General features: G+C 42.3%; 1 protein-coding gene across 1 annotated transcript in view; it reads right to left on the bottom strand.

Annotated features, from left to right (window-relative positions):
* Nucleotides 1-7,491: 7,491 nt before the first annotated feature.
* The window catches only part of SLC22A15 (solute carrier family 22 member 15), a 42,383-nt gene continuing 31,983 nt past the window's right edge, over nucleotides 7,492-17,891 (bottom strand). The window contains exon 12 of the mRNA XM_074808732.1: nucleotides 7,492-16,696. Within this exon, the coding sequence (XP_074664833.1) occupies nucleotides 16,610-16,696 (87 nt within the window). The 3' untranslated portion in view covers nucleotides 7,492-16,609. The remainder of the gene's footprint in view (nucleotides 16,697-17,891) is intronic.

Here is a 17,891-nt window from a genome sequence, read left to right as displayed (position 1 = left end):
GATTTAAACACATGGTTAGAACAACGGCATCTGGAGAAAACATGATGTTTGGCAGAGCACAGTGCAACTGAAAAAACATTTAGCACTGGAAGTCTTGGCAGGTGAGAAAAAGCTGCCTCAGTTTTGATCCCAGCATAGGTTTGCTCGGCCCTTGGTAGACTGATTATTTTCAGCTGTCAAGAAAAGGACTTTAAATCTAGAGGCACAGTAACTCTGGAATGGACAGACCACAGCCAAGATTTACAAGAGCCAAAGCAAGAAGCACGCTTGCAATGACGCTCTGTCTATATGAGGGGCTGAATTACACTGGACCACAGCATTTCCAGGAACTGGTATTTTTTCCAAGGCTGCCCTCCAGAGCACAAAAAACATTAGGTTGTATTATTTTCACACTTTGTTGTTGTGTCCAAACTGACCCAATTCAGAACTTATGGCTTGAGCCTATGGCTGTTTGAAGCAAATTGAATAAATCCCCAGTGCTAAATGAGAACAGTCACTCCAACACAAACTCACTTGGGAGAGGGAAGACTCAGACTGGCATCCCTGTTTATGTGCTTCATCCAGTGACTGACTAGTAAAAAATGTACAAGTGTTCACTGGAGCCAGAACTAGAAACCAGGTCTCATATCTCACAGGCCAATGAGAGCTATGTAGCCATAAGATCTATTGCTTTCTTTTGATGAAAATATAATTATTGCAGAACAAATAGGTCAGCTTCAGCAAGTGGTTGAGAAGGGTCTCCAGACACAAAGAGCTTGGTCCTTGGGAGCTACCTTTGAGTGCCGGAGATATATTTGTATGGGAGAGGAGTGAGATCTAAAAAAAACAAAACCAAACCAGAGTGAAGAGGGCTGGATAACCACATTTTGCAAGAGGTTGAACCACATTCAGGCAGCTGTGGTTTTGTATGATCTTGGTTAGTGGTATGGCCAATCTACTCTAAAAGCTGTCTGATCAAACTTCTCGGCTTGTGTCATCTCACACACACAGGTAATAGGCATCAAGCTTACAACTAATCAGTGATCCCTAGGATATGTCAGCTTGGACACTGTGTTGTGTTCCCAGGCTAACGTGGCATTGAGGAGAGGATGGAAAGGAGAAGCTGAAGAAGTAATTGGGATAAAGGAAGATTTTGTCAGTATACCTGTAGAAGTGTCTCAAGAATAGCACGGGGAAAGGACCAGACAACCACATGCTCTGGGTGGGAAGAAAGGAGGGGAGGAGAGAATCATTGAGACTGTAGTGTGAGGGATCTGAGAGAAACAATTGCCAGGAGAGAGAAATTACTATAGAGATGAGAATGAGAGTACCAGCAGAAGTGAGAAAAGAAACGCTCTTTATTAGAAGTATTATATATGTACCACAAAGATCAAGAGATTCAGCAGACAAACTAGTAAGAACCAGTCTTGTCTGAGAGAGAATCTCAGCAGAGGCTTCAGTCAAGTCTCTTCAGAGAATCTCTAGACAGATCAGATCATGACCTGCATTGCTACACACTCCAGCTTCAGTCACTGCAAAATGAGCTAACAGCCTCCAGTCCAAGCTGTGTCTAAATGCGTATGCTGTTCTTTTAGTCGGCAACTTCTAAAAACTTGTCATCATCAAGAGCAGGCAGCAGGAGAAAGGAGGAATGCAATTGCATTCTTCAAGCAAACACTTCCTCCTCTATCTTAGACCATAAAACTATACAGCTTCAAGCTAATCCCCATAATTAGCTGCCCAGCCCTTTCCACTTTATTGGCTGTTTTGTGCAGTCAAAGCCAAATTGCCAAAGGGAAAGGGTCAATCATTTGCTCTGCATCTGCTCCAGGCAGTGATAGGACACAGGGTAGATATTTAGAGTAGAACTAGTTAAATGCAGATTCAGGGCACTGAAAGCAGGAGTGGGGGAGGAGAAGCAATCCCGGAATAAAAGCACTGAGAATATGCAGAACACGTTGCTTGGCCAGGCTAGCCCATGAAGGAGCAGCCACCTCTCTTTGCTCCTTGGGTTTTCATGGAGGGAGGGGAGGGCAGGCAGATGTGTGCGTGTGTGTGTATTTAGGAGGTGAAACAAGGTAATTAAAGCTACCAGTTGTCTACCAGGGACAACAAAGACCTCATCTGAGTGAACATCTACTCCATTCGCTGCTCTCTAACAAACCAAAGGCTAGCAGAGAAAAACACTAAATGGCCACAACTGTAATTCAAAATTTTAGAGAAGATAATGGACCCTCAATTCAAACAACCCAATATCCCTGAGAAAACACCACTGTGCAAGCACGGCTTTCTCCTGCCCTTGTGTATACTGTTTCTGAAAGCCACGCCATCCCAAAAGCTTGCCCTATGTGCCATGCAAGGATCAAAGCATTAAAAATTAATTTCCTAGGAATTTTTGGTTTCTGTATGACATCTTCATGCCATCTTTAACAGAGATGCACCCTGCCCAGCATCACCATTCTAAACACTAATTGAACATAACCCATGATCTGGCAAACTCACACTGGTTTTATAGATGGGAGTTGGGGTGGAGGGTTCAAGAAAGCAACAAACTTTGGCAAGAAAAAGTGACTTACCCAGAGCTGGTGCCAATTTCAGCTGTAGTATTCAAAGGTTCTGTCCTGATAATCACTGCATTGGTAGTGTATGTGTTGACAAGGCTTGCAGAGGCTTGATTCTTCTCCACTTCCTTTAACAAGGTGTTAATCAAACGTTTCAAAGTGAGTATCAAAAAAATGAGAGAGCTTGACCCAAACAGAATACGGCCTGTGCGAGCACAAGACACCCACTGCTATTGAAAAACTGATATACAGCAGGGTGGGTATTGGGCACCTGCTGCAAATGTATCCATGGGTCAGGATATGCAACACAGCAGGTGAAGTGCCTTGATGCAGGTTTAAAATCAGAGGGGAAAAAACAGTATGTTACGTACAAGTAGCCACTTCCACTATTACAAAAAAACAAGGCTGACTACAGAGCAGGAAACCAGCACTGTAGGAAAAAAATGCAGCATTGCAGGCTCAAGCTGGCAAGGAAGACCTTCATGAAGGGCAGTAGAGGTATGCTGAAGGATGGAGCCCTGCTGCCCTCCTGTCACACTGACCTGCATTTGGCTCCTTGATGTAAATGTAGACAGAATACTTCCTGGAACAGCTTCTACTTTTACTTGAGCCTAGAGTTTGGAAGATAGCACCTCATATTTCCCGCTTATTGGATGAGGGAAAGGCTGTGGATGTTGTCTACCTTGACTTTAGTAAGGCCTTTGGCACCATTTCCCACAGCATTCTCCTGGTGAAACTGGCTGCTCGCGGCTTGGATGGGCACACGCTTTGCTGGGTAAAAAACTGGCTGGATGGCCGGGCCCAAAGAGTTGTGGTGAACGGAGTTAAATCCAGTTGGTGGCCGGTCACGAGTGGTGTCCCCCAGGGCTCGGGTTTGGGGCCACTCCTGTTTAACATCTTTATTGATGATCTAGACGAGGGGATCGAGTGCACCCTCAGTAAGTTTGCAGATGACACCAAGTTGGGTGGGAGTGTTGATCTGCTCGAGGGTAGGGAGGCTCTGCAGAGAGACCTGGACAGCTGGAGCGATGGGCTGAGGCCAACTGGAGGAGTTTCAGTAAGGCCAAATGCCGGGTGCTGCACTTGGGCCACAACAACCCCCAGCAGCGCTACAGGCTTGGGGAGGAGTGGCTGGAGAGCTGCCAGTCAGAAAGGAACCTGGGGGTGTTGATTGACAGCCGGCTGAACAGGAGCCAGCAGTGTGCCCAGGTGGCCAAGAAGGCCAATGGCATCCTGGCTTGTATCAGCAATAGCGTGGCCAGCAAGGACAGGGAAGGGATCTTACCCCTGGACTCGGCACTGGTGAGGCCACACCTCGATGACTGGGTTCAGTTTTGGGCCCCTCACTCCAAAAAAGGCCATTGAATGACTCAAGCGTGTCCAGAGAAGGGCAACGAAGCTGGTGCAGGGTCTGGAGCACAGGTCTGATGGGGAGCGGCTGAGGGAACTGGGGGGGTTTAGTCTGGAGAAGAGGAGGCTGAGGGGAGACCTCATGGCCCTCTGCAACTCCCTGAAAGGAGGGTGCAGAGAGGGGGGATGAGTCTCTTGAACCAAGGAACCAGCGCCAGGACAAGAGGGAATGGCCTCAAGCTGCGCCAGGGCAGGGTCAGACTGGCTCTTAGGAAGTATTTCTTTGCAGAAGGGGTTGTTGGGCGTTGGAATGGGCTGCCCAGGGCAGGGGTGGAGTCCCCATCCCTGGAGGGGTTGAAGAGTCGGGTTGACCCAGCGCTGAGGGATCTGGTGGAGTTGAGAACGGTCAGTGTGAGGTTAATGGTTGGTCTTTTCCAACCTTGATGATTCTCTGATATTCAGGGAAGAGGGAGTAACTACCAGTCAATTGCTAGGACCTGTGTAGAGGTAGTCTACACAGGTAGTATTTGGTGGACCCACCATTCAAAATGAGGTAGAAGATTTCTACCAAATCCAAGTGCTACGAAGAGCTTTGGGAGGTGACAAAGGTTTGCAGGAGCTCTTAGAAGATGCAGCAGTTGATCAGGAGAGGAATGACCCTACACTGAACAACTTCCTTTATCAGTAGTTTTCATGTGCACAAAGTGCCTGCATGATGCTTACGCTTGTTCCTCTGCTTATGTTAAGCACACCCAGCAAACAGCTCCATCAGGACGTTAGCAAAGGCATTGCCTTGTCCTGGCACGGCCGGTAAGCAGGGCAGCTAGAAGACAGGTTAGGGATCAGGAGTCTCATACTGCAAGATGCAGCATCTGAGAGCTAACAACAATCCTAAAAATAAATAAAAAGCCCCCAAGTTAGAGAACTCCAGCTTTAGGATCTGGACCATTGCTGAATCAAAATAAAGCTAACTCCATTTTTAATTGTTTCTGAACTTTCAGACTTCCAAGTAATCCCATCTGCATGGATCAGTCAGCCTTCCCTTCAATGAGTCCTCATGACATTCCCCATTGTAGTTTTGACAAGCTACTGCATGGATTATGCAAAGTGCAGAGAAATGAACAAAATTGCCCACTTTTAGCTGCAGAACAGATTGCAGGATTGTCATATCTTAGCTACCTTTCAGTAGCAGAAGTGTGGAAGGGAAAACGAGATCAAAAGGAATGCTACAGTTTTTGTAGTGCATATTACCTCCTCCCTCCCCGAGATGGAGGTATATCTGATCAGTTGCATCTTCGTCATCTTTACTAGAAAAAGAAATGGTGAGAATAAGTCACCCAAGAACCACTTTTTCAAGTATGACATTATATTACCAAGCTTGATCAGTAAATTGAGGTTCCCCCCCTCCTCTCTGCAGCAAGGATTGTTCATTGAGGGTGCTCTTAAAAAGTAATAGATGAGGATTAGAGACCTTCATTCACCAAGATAAGAGAGAATTTGACCCCAAGTATTTGTCTCATCTCTGCGTAACCAGCAAGATGACAATACTGGAAAAGGCAGAGTTGAGTCTCTCTCAGAAGCTTACTGCTTGGAAATAGTCTAGAGTCCAGCAGAAGGTAACTTTAGTTAAATTTGAGCCTGGTGCAGTTGGGAAAAACTGACTAATTTTGCCCGATAGCTGCTTGGCTGTTATTGGCAAAGAACAAGCACATTTCCCAAAACAAACCTGCTTTCAAGGGACGGCACTATAGTTCCACACCTCCCATTTGATGACTTCCAGAGGTCTCCTTCCTCTGTCGGTGTGACAAATTACTGACAGCAGAAGCATCGTAACAAAGCAAAGGTTAAAGCTACACTGACTAAAAAAAATCTCACAGCCACGTGAACCACAGTCCTTCCCATATGTAATTTGTGGCCCCTTTCCCCATTCTTGGTGTCTCACCCTGTTTTGCCTTATCTTGGCCCAACTACAACACAACGGCTTGGTTGTGACACAGGCTCCTGTTACAAGAAGATACAGGCAGTTCCCAAAGCACAGGCAAGCAAAGCTACATTTAAGAGCAGCCCAAGTTAATGCAGTTTCAAAAGAAAGGTGTGCCAGTGTCAATCAGCCCTTGGGAATGGCAGATCATACTGCCATACCCAGGGGCTGCTCACAGCAGTGCTCCTTAAATCCTCATGTAGGTGACAACCAAAGTCTTTCGGGCCGGTAGTTCCCTGCAGCTTGTAGTTGAAACATATTAGAGAGGATGGATCAACAAATCTGAACGGAACTATCCTGAGCACATAACTAGACACATCCGAAAAACTGGGCCTTCAATCATCACCTCCATGGTGAAACAGCAGCACAAGGGAAAATGAAAGTAAAATCCCAAGTATCTCACGTATCAGAAAGAGAGTAAGGCTCACAAGAATCGGAAGTAACAAGAACAAAAGATGGCCTTTGCCTGGTAACTTTAGATCAAGGGATGAACAGTACAAGTGATTTTGGATGCTGGTGTATGCTTCATATTCTAATTACTCTTTCCAGAAAGGCTGATGATGAAAACAGTTGGAATTAAAATGACTTCAGAATACGCTGTTTGAAGCTTCAGGAGATTCTAGAAAGCATATGACAGATGCATCAGAAGAGATACTTAAGATGGTTGCATTTGTCTTTTGCAGTAAGGAATACAAGAGCAAAAGATGACTTTCGCAGGGGTCTGTGCCCAGGAAGCGTGAATATGGAGCATGGCTGAATTATTGTTCTTAGCTCTGTGTTGAGGAAGACTAAAATGCAACGTAACACACGGTCTGGTAATAGTATCTATCATGTAGAGCACCTGTCTTTACTACGTACACTTTAAGATACTCATAGATGAAGTGCTCTGGCATCTGTTCAAGGGACTAGCTATTCAAGGAGAATCTTTAAATTACTTTTTTGGAAGCATATACAGAGGTATGAAAGCTCTGGTACCCAGCCATTTAAAATAGAGCACTGATCCCTATTTTCCAGTCACTTTTTTTCAGATTCAGACAATATTTTCTTTGTCACTAGACAGGAAATGCAGTCAAGCTGTTTATCACCTCATTTCCAGGTAATGAAGACAAATGTTCAAATTCTGCCCTTCCCTGGCAAGGTGTTTAGGCAAAAGTTCTGAGGACAGGGACTATGTTTTTATGAATTGGCACAGCACTTTAAAGAAGGGGTGTTAAGTGCCAACTAGTATTCGTGGGAACTCCCCCGGTACAAATGTTAGTAACACCACCACAGACATTTTGCTATGCTAAACCCCCCAGAGTGTTTCCAGTCTTTCAACATCAATCAGCACAACTGAAGCCAGTAGTAAATTGATTCTCACATTCCACTGGTGCTGGTTTTTGTTAAAAATGATTTGTGATAGATATGGTGGAATATATTGATTAGTACTGACAGTCCCAGTTTCCCAGGCGCTTTGTAGCACTGCCATTCCAAAATGACCTGCTTTCCACCTTGTCAATTTTCTTCTGCAGAGTTCGTTATAAATATCTATTCTATTATGAGAACTTCAGCCCCCTCCAGAAAACAAAACAAAAGGGTCAGGCAAGTAAAAAAATCAGTACAATAAAAAAAGGTTTGCAGTGTTGCAAAAGGGCTTGTTTTTATTGAGAGATTTTGTGTCAGGGGAAGAAAAAGGCACAAAATAAGTTACAAAGACATTGTATGAACTGTATGAGTCAGAGGCAGTATCAGAGCTGTTACAAATCACCTAAAGTTGGCTTACTAACATAGGTTAGCCCCTGCAAAAGTCTTAAAAGAAAAAACACATTTCAAATGATCAAAATCATTCCGAAATTAAGTGTGAATGTAAAGACCACCAATATTAACTTTTGACTAAATTCATCTGGGCTTACCACCATCACCCTCTCTTAGAAGATAGATATCATCAGTGAATATGTAGTATTACAGAATTATTTTTAAATCTCATTTACAGTTTATAAATTAAAAACCTGATATACTTTTCATACCTCCAGAGAAGTACAGTACATACAGGTAAGGCAGTGTGCATAGGAAATACATTAAGAGAACAGAACAGGTAAGTGCAATTAGTCTTTCAACATTTGTTATGGCCCCTCACCTATGGCAAAGAACATCTTAAAAAGATGGATCCAACAGCTGTTCACAGAACATATGAATATACCACCATAAAAGGTCTATTGTTGAAGAGCTTATGCTGTCTTTAGTTGTGACTTCTCAGATCAAGTATTCTAAACAGTTTTCAGCAGTACAATGCTGAGTTAACAAAAGCACACTAACACAGTTAAAGAACAGAAAGTACTTCTGAAACATATCAATCCTTATTTTAATGTGGGAAGGCTCATAACATTCAGAATTCAAGTAATCAAAATTAAATATTTAAAAATACACACACCAACTATATACAACTTGATTTTTGTTTGAAGCAGTGAATCTATACCCCCCGCCCCCTTTTCCCACTTTCCTGTTACCCAACTCTCACCTAGCAAGGACTTTTGATTGTTGGTTCAGATTAAACTGGCACGAGGAAACAATACAACATCTACAGGATCTAGAGCCTATACAAAGATTTGTTTTCATGATGATGAAGGGTTGAGCAGAAAGAAAGTCGTTTACCCCTTTGGCTGCTCCTCTGGTGAAGTGGAGATCTAAATTCTGTCTTCTGAAATCAACAGGGACACAGATGTAACCAGACACAGAACTTTGCTATAAATGTCTGATTATATTCTTAGGAGTTTCATTTACTTGACCTAAGACAACAATAACACAGAAAGGGAATACAGTACCAACTACCCACTCACAAAAACTGTCAGCACAAACTGTAAGGACATGATTTGCAAGAAAACCCTGTACAGTCACGCACTGAGCATAACTGTCAGGGGTTTTGGTAGTGAGGGGGCTGCAGGGTGTCCTGTGTGGGAAGAAGCCAGGGACTGCCCTGTGCTGGCAACAGGCAGCACAGAAACCACAGAATGGGCTGGGGCTGGACGGGATCTCTTGAGATCATCTGGTCCAACCCTCTGCTCAAGCAGGGCCACCTACTAAAGCAGGCTGCCTAGGACCATGTCCAGATGGGTTCTGAATACCTCCACGCATGGAGACTCTACCACCTCTCCAGGCAACCTGTGCCAGTGCTCCGTCACCCTCACAGTAAAAAAGTTCTTCCCTACATTCAGATGGATCCTCCCATGTTTCAGTTAAGTGTCCACTGCCTCTTGGGCACAGTGGGCACTGACCCACGGCACTCCAGCACCGTCAGAGGAGTTTCTGGCACTTCTGCAAAAGCATGTTTAAGAAAGGGCAGTAAATGCCAAGAAAAAAAGATGACAGTGCTATAGCAGTAGGAGGAAAAAAGGATAAGACCATGCCAGCACAAGAGGAGCTGAAAGGAGAGACAGCTGAGCAGGAGAAATGCCAGAGGAAAATCATAGCCTGAGCAGAGGCTGAGAGTAGACTCGCAAGGAGCTACAACTCTAAAGGGACTGCGGCTGGTGGAGAAACCCACATGAGAGCAGCTGAGTAAGAAACAAGGAGCAGTGAAAGAACAGCAAGCCCAGACTGATCCCAACCTCCTGTGCTGCCTGTTGCCTTGCTGAAGGGACTGAACATCACATGCAGCCAAGAAATCGGAGACCACCGTGGGGTGGGGGAAGGCATGGGGGAGAGAGGGAAGAGTGGTGTCTAAAAGAAAGCAGCAGTGTTTTCCTTAAGTGTGTTATTTATTTTTTCTTTCAATACCAAAACCGGTAACTAAAAGATCTTTAATTGGCAATAAATTAAATTAAAACTCCCCAACTCAAAACTTTTCATTGCCCCCAAGAAGTCATGTCCTCAACTGAGGTTAGTATAAAATTAAGTGCTTTTTTGCCCTTCTGAAAGCAAACTATACACACAGAAGAACCCATGTTTTAAGTGTGTAATTATTCAGCTCCTTCAAAAGCTTAAGTCTTTTTAAATTTAAAATTAAAATGCCTTTAAGAGAAACTTTAGAAGAGAAGGAGGACTTGTGGTCTTTAAGTCATGGATTCCCACATAAATAAAAAAAGGAAATATTTTGTAGTTTCCTAAAAATCAATTAAATACAAAATTGGCAAAAAAGCTCAACTTAAAGAGGTAGCTTAAAAAAAATCAAAGTATTATTAGATTCGGGAAGGAAAGGTAGTGCAATAGAAGTATCCATGTGAAAAATATACTTCCAATTTCTACATGACTTACTCAAATTTTAACAAGAACAAAATAAAACTTGGGTTAGACTTTGAGGAGTGACAAGGATCAAATACTTGAAACCAGCCTTTTAGAGGCATACTTGAAATCACAGGAACCACAATGAATTCTTTTATCACAAATCACCCAGCAGTTATCTGCTCTATAACAATTTTCAGTGTCTGCAACATTATTTTTTGTTTTCTACAAACTAACATCAGAAATGCCTATCTCCCAATCAAGTTTCTATCATTCAAAACCACTGTTTGAACACAGATGTGCCAGATACCTCTCATGGAGATCTTTAAGTAAATGTAACTTTCAATATTGGCAAAGGTTTTCTTACTGCCATACTTTTTGCCTGCCTCCTGATAAAATAGGTATAACGTGAGCACCTCAGATGTGTCAGTGGGAAGCAGTAACACGTGTACTAAAGACCTGTTTCCTCTGCAAACCTTTTGTAAATTAGGGTGAGCAAGTACTTATTTAAACATACTCCATTCTATAAGCCTGCTGCATATGAGAGGATCCTGACACCCCATGGTCCTGCTTCATTCCACATGCACACTGGAGAAAGCAGATTTGTTCTTTTATACCATTCTTCTGGGGGCAGCCAGATCTCGCTGCACAAACTTTTAGCCACCTGCCTATTTACTGGCAAACAAGCAGCCATGATAGGGCTGACAATGTGAATTTTAGTTGTAATAGGGATTTAAACTCTAGACGTTATTATCTAGCAATGCCTCAAACAGACTGTGCATTTTCTAGAAATCTGCTAGATCCTACGAAGCTCCAAGCAAGCTGTTATTAGCAATGCTAATTTGTAAGGTTGATGAATGAACTAACAAATTCCAATGTGCAGTTTTTAACCAGGTTTTATCAGTAAGCTTTGACATTTGCAACTCAGAAGCAAACTGACTCTGTAGATTTCTCTATAATGGTCTCATGATATAAATTCTGCATGTTCTACAAAACCTACACTTTATCTTAAGTCCTTCATTTAACTTCTTTGGTTTCTCAGAAACAAAAGCTACTTGAGCGAACTGAGCTATGAAAGACAAGCAAAGGTCTGTCCCTCTTTCTGTCCCCTAAAGCTCTGGAGATGCTTGTAAATACCAGTTTTAGCAGGTTGCATGGAAGAATTCCAAATGAATGCAGCTAGAACTAGTTTTGGACCATTGCTCTCCAGCAAAAACCACCTTTGGCACTTATATAATCCAATTGTATGATGTTACTTTACACACAGTCCCGTATCAAGTTGACTGAGTAAATTAAAGAAGACTTTTATAAAACAGGCACTTAAAATCAGAACAGAAAAATCTGCTCCCCATTAGGCAATACAGGAGCTTTTTTTAGAATGACAGAAACAGCAAGTTGTACCAAAAATAAGATGAGAGAGTTCAGTAAATTCAGACTGTCAGGGTGAAAGTTTTACTCAGCTCTATTAGGCCTAAATAACAGCAGCACCTGGAAAATCTGAAGGCTACCATAGACTGGACAAGGCATTAAAAATACATAGCACGGAAAAATTCTGTTCGCCTTCCAATTTGACACTTTGGACTGTCACAGATGGTTTCTTGTGCAGGTATCTTTCTTCCACTTAATACATTTTGTAGTAAGATACAAGCAGTGAGACTCAAAATATGCCCTAAGTCTCCTGTCTAGTAAAGAGCTGAATATAGACATTTCTGACACAGGCATTAAGTGTGCCAGGACAGACTAACTTCCACCGTCAAATGACAGCATGGCTCTTGGGCTTTTCTGACATATTTACTGCCAGGCTCACAACCTGCATGCACAGATACCTAGATTCAGCTGTGTTAAAGAGCATGATCAGAGAAGCTCTAACAGGGTGGGAAAAGGTATACATAGCACACCATCCTTCAACTAAAACAAAACAATACTAACCAAAACTGCATTCAGTGATTACGCAGAAGACTCAGGAACAAGAGTTTTCACTAAAAGAAAGTTTGTTTCCTCACTTTCCCCTTTTCCTCGGTACAACAAAAACATTCTCTTATGAACTGTTTTTATGTGCTTAGGTGAAACAGGCTGGAAAATGTAGGGGTCAACTGCATTCCCCATGGTTCTGCAAAGGATATTCTGCTAACTTCAGTACATCCATACTGTCTGGAAACCCTGGCGTGGGCTGTTAACTGTGAGCAGAGGAGCCCGTGGCTGCAGTCCTTAAAGCCTTGACTGTAACAAAGATGGCAACTAGCTACAACCTGCTCCACGTTAATTTGGTGTCTCTGGGGAGGTGTGGATGTGTTCTTCACTCAGCACCCTGACCTGAACACCGAGTCATCTGTGGCTCCCCTATAACACCAAGCTTCTAAGTTTCTGATGTGTCAGTGAGTCTCTGAACAGCACTTTCCCAATCCCTAAATGGAGAGCACTAGCTTTGTTCTCCGGGGAAGTAGTTTAAAAGAAGAAACTTGTCAAATCACTTCCCTATTCTATTCAGCCTATCAAAAATAGCCAAGTAGTAAAATCCTTTTAGAGGACTGAAGTATCACTTCACAAGAAGTTGTGTGACAAAATGCATCAAATAAGTCTAATCTTCCTGTCTTTCTAAAGGGAAGCTGGCAAATTAAATGATGAGCATTGATACAGCATTCTCTTTAGTGACATGCCATTTCATAGAAAAACTGAGTCCAAAAGAAAACTGAAGCATGCCACATTTTATATTGATCAAAAGAGCTGTTTCATCACTAAAGTAGTGGTGCTGAACAAAGTTGACATTAAAAAGGAAATGAAACTGGTGTCTCCAGTAGGACGTCCTGGAACCAGTGCTAGCTCTGAAAGGAGAAGCTTCAAGTCAACACAAGCAGCAAGAAGGGTATTTCCACCCAATGGCTACTATCTTGTCTTTTCATTTACCCTTGCCCTATAGTGTTTCTGTTGAATCCTCTATTCTTTCGACTACCTCCAGCTAATTCTCTGCCATGCTGTCTCACGTACCTGTCACTCTCCTTCACTTCAAGATGTATTCAAGTATCACTTGTGAGGTCCCCAGATAGCAGAATCCCAAACAGAAGATCTATGCCCTAAGGCAGTATTAAGATCTGACTAATGAGCAGCATGGGAAAGCCTCTCTCATCTCTAGCATAGGCCCCACTAAGTGAGTGGGCTGAAAAAAAATGACAGCTACAAAAGCAAAGCAATCCAGGGAAGGAATTCCCATCTTCACGGTAGGTATTCTAGCGCCTGTGCAACACAAAGAACAGTTAACAGTGCAGGCTGCTTAGTATACAAACCTACTCTAGCAAAAAATATGGGATGAGGTGGTTGTATTTCACTCAACTGCAGAAAGGATATTGGGTCTCAGACTCTTAGCATTACAGTGTCACAAACAGTGATCTATCTAGTTCTGCATCAGCCTCTGCTCTCCAGTAGCTCCTCAGGGCAAACTTACTGCCCAAACACTGAGATTTATCAGTTGGGCCTACGCAAACTGCTGATATATAACTTCAAAGTCACAGGTTCTCCCTGACCTCCTGACTTGGGCTTTCAAGTAACATGGTTGTGAGACCCATAACAGCATGCACAGTTCAACTTCTGCTTAGCCATAATGCTCCATCTAGACACAGAAAATGCTGACCACATTGGCTACAAAACACTGTGCAGCATCTCTCCCCCATGAACACTACATATAGCACAAGTATCTGAGTATTAAAGCACTACACTCTATAGGTAAGAAAAAAGTGATCGTCAGAAAGCCAGTTCTTCTCTCTGAAAAGAAACTAAATGCACCTACGGATTTGGACTTCAGAACACAAAGGAGGTCAGCAAGTAATTGTAAGAAGACTGATACTGCATTGCTGAGCTTCTCCTGAAGGCATTCACTCCTATAAAACTTCTGATTTAACTGGCCAGGGAAAATAGAGAATTCCTATGGCTGACAGAAAAGATGCTGCCCTTTAAAATTCCAAAGGTGCAAACATGGCACAGATTTGAGGTTAAAAAAAGGGCAGCAGCTTTTATGACAAAAAAATTTGCTGATGTTTTCTTCACTCCTGCTTTTTCAATTTTACAGATGTAGACTTAAGATATAAAAGTGCATTAGTGGAGGGGTAAGTTGAATTATAAGTTGATGACTGTCACAAAAATCCAGCTCAGGTCCCGCAACGAGTGATATCCTTCACCTGAACCATTATAGCATCCTACTGTTCTAATGAAAATTATGTTGAGGTGTTCTGTGGCATGACCAGGGCTGCCAGTGGCAGATACTGATAGTAAAACTACGGAGGGAGGAAAGCTAACCCTTCCTGTCTGCCTCTCAGGTGACTTACTCCACCTACTGTCCAAAGAGGGACTGAGGCAGCAAATACTTAAAAATAACTGTTGGGTTTTGGCAGCATGTTAATACTGCCAGGCTTACCACAGTTTGCTTCTAAGTGAGCAGGTTTTATTTATTTAGAAGCCATCAGCAACAAAAACTCATTTTTCCAGCTGTCCATAATTCAAAATGTGAATGCAAAACTAAAAAAATTCTTTGAGCAAATAGATTCAACCTATCCAAGTATTTCCAAGTACCTTATTTGGAGGAATTTTCTTGCATACAAAAGGGCCAAATAAGGCAGAAAGACTATCCAGCTGGGTTTAGAAGTGCTCTGCCACATCTACAGCAACTATTCAACAGTCTGGGGGGAAAAAAAAAAAGTGAAGGCTGCAGGCTGGAATTCTTCTAGTGAAGCTTGTAACACAGGCAAAAATCACAATACTGACACATTGTCCCTAGGGACTGAAGTTCCCAACTTTGCTCACAGTCAATGCCTGGATCAAGTTCAGGCCAAGTGGGAGTACTGCATGTGTGAATTTGCAGTCTCTGGGCTGCCCTCTGCACCAACCAGGGTACTTGGACTTTGCTCAGCATTACAGTTCCCAGTGAACAAAGTTTAAGCAGCTAGCTGCAAACTTCAGATGCTGCTTACTTTCACTTCCTTTCAGAGTAAAGGAACTTCCCAGTTTAACCAGAAAATATTCAGCAGTCAGCTGATTTTTTTTAAATCCAATTTTTAGTCTAACATCCACAAAAATGGCTAGCAAGCTTGATGATACACTTGCTGCCATTGTGTGGCACTTTTCTAGGAACTCCAAGTATAAAGACTAACTAACATTTTATGGAACTCAATCTTAATAAATAGAAACTCACAGGTTAGAGGATGAAGATGACAATGTAATCAAGAAAACTGAATCATTGTAAGGCCTCATCTTTGTAGCTGGAACATTTCATATGTTCATGTTTCGCGTTTCAAGATTCCACATCCCTCTAATGAAGCACTTACAGAAAGTTCAGTGTAAACAGGACAGTGAAGTTGTCTTCCTCAACAAGGTCAAGTAACCAAGTGTTTGAGCAAGCACCTGGTTAAGAAACAACATCAAGTAACCAGATGCTGTCTCAAAGAGGTTTGCCTTTTTTTTTTTTTTTTCAAATGAGAACTTTATCTATACACAAGATTAAATAAATACTAGCAGCTTCTTGGCAATAACCCCCAAAGTGTAACAGCAACCCATAGTTCCTCTTACCGCTTCAGAGTTAAGTTTCTTCCAGAAATAAAGACACAGATAGGTCTGGAAAAATGAGCTATATATTCTAACACACACCTCACACACACAGTATGTGATAAATACCTCACCTATGTCCCACCCATGAAATTATACCCTTCACAGAACTATTTCACTGCACAGAGAAGTTGCTGAGCTTCAATATTTATAGCAAAGTGAGACAAGGTAAAATAGGCAAAGCTATAAACAGCAGTGCTGAGATGTGGGGAACATGTGGCACACGTATGTGTAAGACAGCCCAAGAAAATGCTTGGCAGATTAAAAGGGGGGGGGGGGGGGGGGGGGAAATCAGTCGTGTCCTTTAAGTCTCCAGGCTTTATGGTTGCTCTTTTCCGCAGTTCTTCCTCCCAGCCTTCCATTATCCCTAAGTTAATGCACAGCTCATGACTAACCCGTTGCACCCTGTGACTCTATACAGGTAAGAGAGAGAAACGTTATGTTCACAGTTGCCTCTCCCCTATTCAATAGGCAGAAGCCATTTTAACATATAGTTTCAGGAATTTGTTCCCATTGGAGTAGCACACAGCACATTCTGTGACCACTTTCACTCCACAGAAAAAAAAAAGTGGATGTCTACCAATTTATGCTGAATCAAAATCAACCACCTTGAAAATAAAATACAAACATGTGCACTGATGATCTGTCCAAATCTGTGTAAGCGTAGGTAATTTCCTAGGCTTCAGAAATGCATCATCCCATTCTTGCTGTCTCACCTGGCTTCAAATGCAGTCCGTTCATGTGAACCACAATTTGAATGGCTGTCTCGTACGGAGAGCATCAGTGGTGTCATTAGTCTGAACAGTACTCAAACCCTTCTCCTAGTCAGGAAAAACACAGGCACTTGCCCAATTACATTCCCTGACAGGCGAGGTCCCCAGTACTCGTCTTACAGCTGGACTGACTGGACAAGTAAGAAAAGGCATAAATAGGCCAGTGTTTCTTCTTTTCATTACTTGATCATATGAGTCTCTTCATCAGCATCATAAAACTCCTCATCTTCACTTCCACTCCCTGCAGAACTGTCTTTGTCTCCAGACTAGAAACAAAAATGAAGTCATCTGTTAGCGCAGAAGCCACTGAATCAATTTCAAAATATATAAACACGAACCACTACACCTCTGTTGGAATGCTGGTAGAGAAAAAAGTAAGAAAAGGCGGGTCAAATCACTGTGTTAACGCTTTGTGAAAGACATTATGTGAATTAAGGTTTGTGTCCTTGGTTCTTCAAAATCTCTTTAAAAAGAGATAGGCTTCTAGTGGATGGACTTTCTTTGCTCCATGAATACACTAGAGAATACATTCAGGAGAGAGACTGGCTAGAATGGTTCTGAAGTGATAATCTACTCAGCTTTCTTAATTTAAGTCTAAGGTCCCTACTCTGTGGTGAGCTACTGGAAACAGAGGCTCAGAAGACACAGATTACTTGATTAGGTAAAAGCTTCCCCATCCTGAATTATTACTTCTCCATGCATGGCGTGGGCATTTTCCTATGCACGTTTAATTAAAAAGATCCCCCCTGCAATACTAACTAAAGGTGTTACAGAAAAGGGAAAAAACATTACCAATTCATATGTTCAGAAAGTAAACTCCCTGTCTTAGTCATACCTACTCCACCCAGAGTCCTTTTAACAACAATTTATATCATATACACAAACTAAAGTCAGCTATTACAGCTAATTGGTTTTTATTTGGACAGTGTAGCATTTTTCCATGGAACTGATAGAAATTATTCCAGTTAAAAAGAGTCTCTTGCTAGTATAAACTCAATCTAGTTTGAATATTTAGGATTTTTTTCCCAGTATGCTTGCATCCACCCTAAGACTTCTGCCTGCCTAGTCATATGTGAAGAAGGGTGAGACAGAGGGTGAAAAATAGAGAAATGGAAATCATGTTTCTGACTGACAGTACCATGCAAGCAAAATCTGTAGCTTTAGATCTGTCTTCAGAGGAGTTTTGCTACAGCAATGTGCTTTAACTGCAAAGGAATTTCAAACAGTTTGAGCACTAAGACCTGTCAGAAGATATAAAGGGAATCATGTTATGCTTTTTTCTGGATTTCTAAAATTATTTGAGGAAAGTCAGGCTATCACTGGATGCTGTCCAACTTGAATATCACATTCATTTATGTTAATAGGGACAAAACCTCCATTCTGGGCAACCAGAACACATTATCTTGAAAGTGGTACAAAGGACAATGGATTCCACAGGGGGAACTCAGCGTATGCCAAATA

Source organism: Strix aluco, chromosome 2, assembly GCF_031877795.1.
Source record: "Strix aluco isolate bStrAlu1 chromosome 2, bStrAlu1.hap1, whole genome shotgun sequence".
Taxonomy (NCBI): Eukaryota; Metazoa; Chordata; class Aves; order Strigiformes; family Strigidae; genus Strix; species Strix aluco.
Note: the sequence above shows the minus strand (reverse complement) of the source record. Positions and strands in the feature narration are given on the sequence as shown.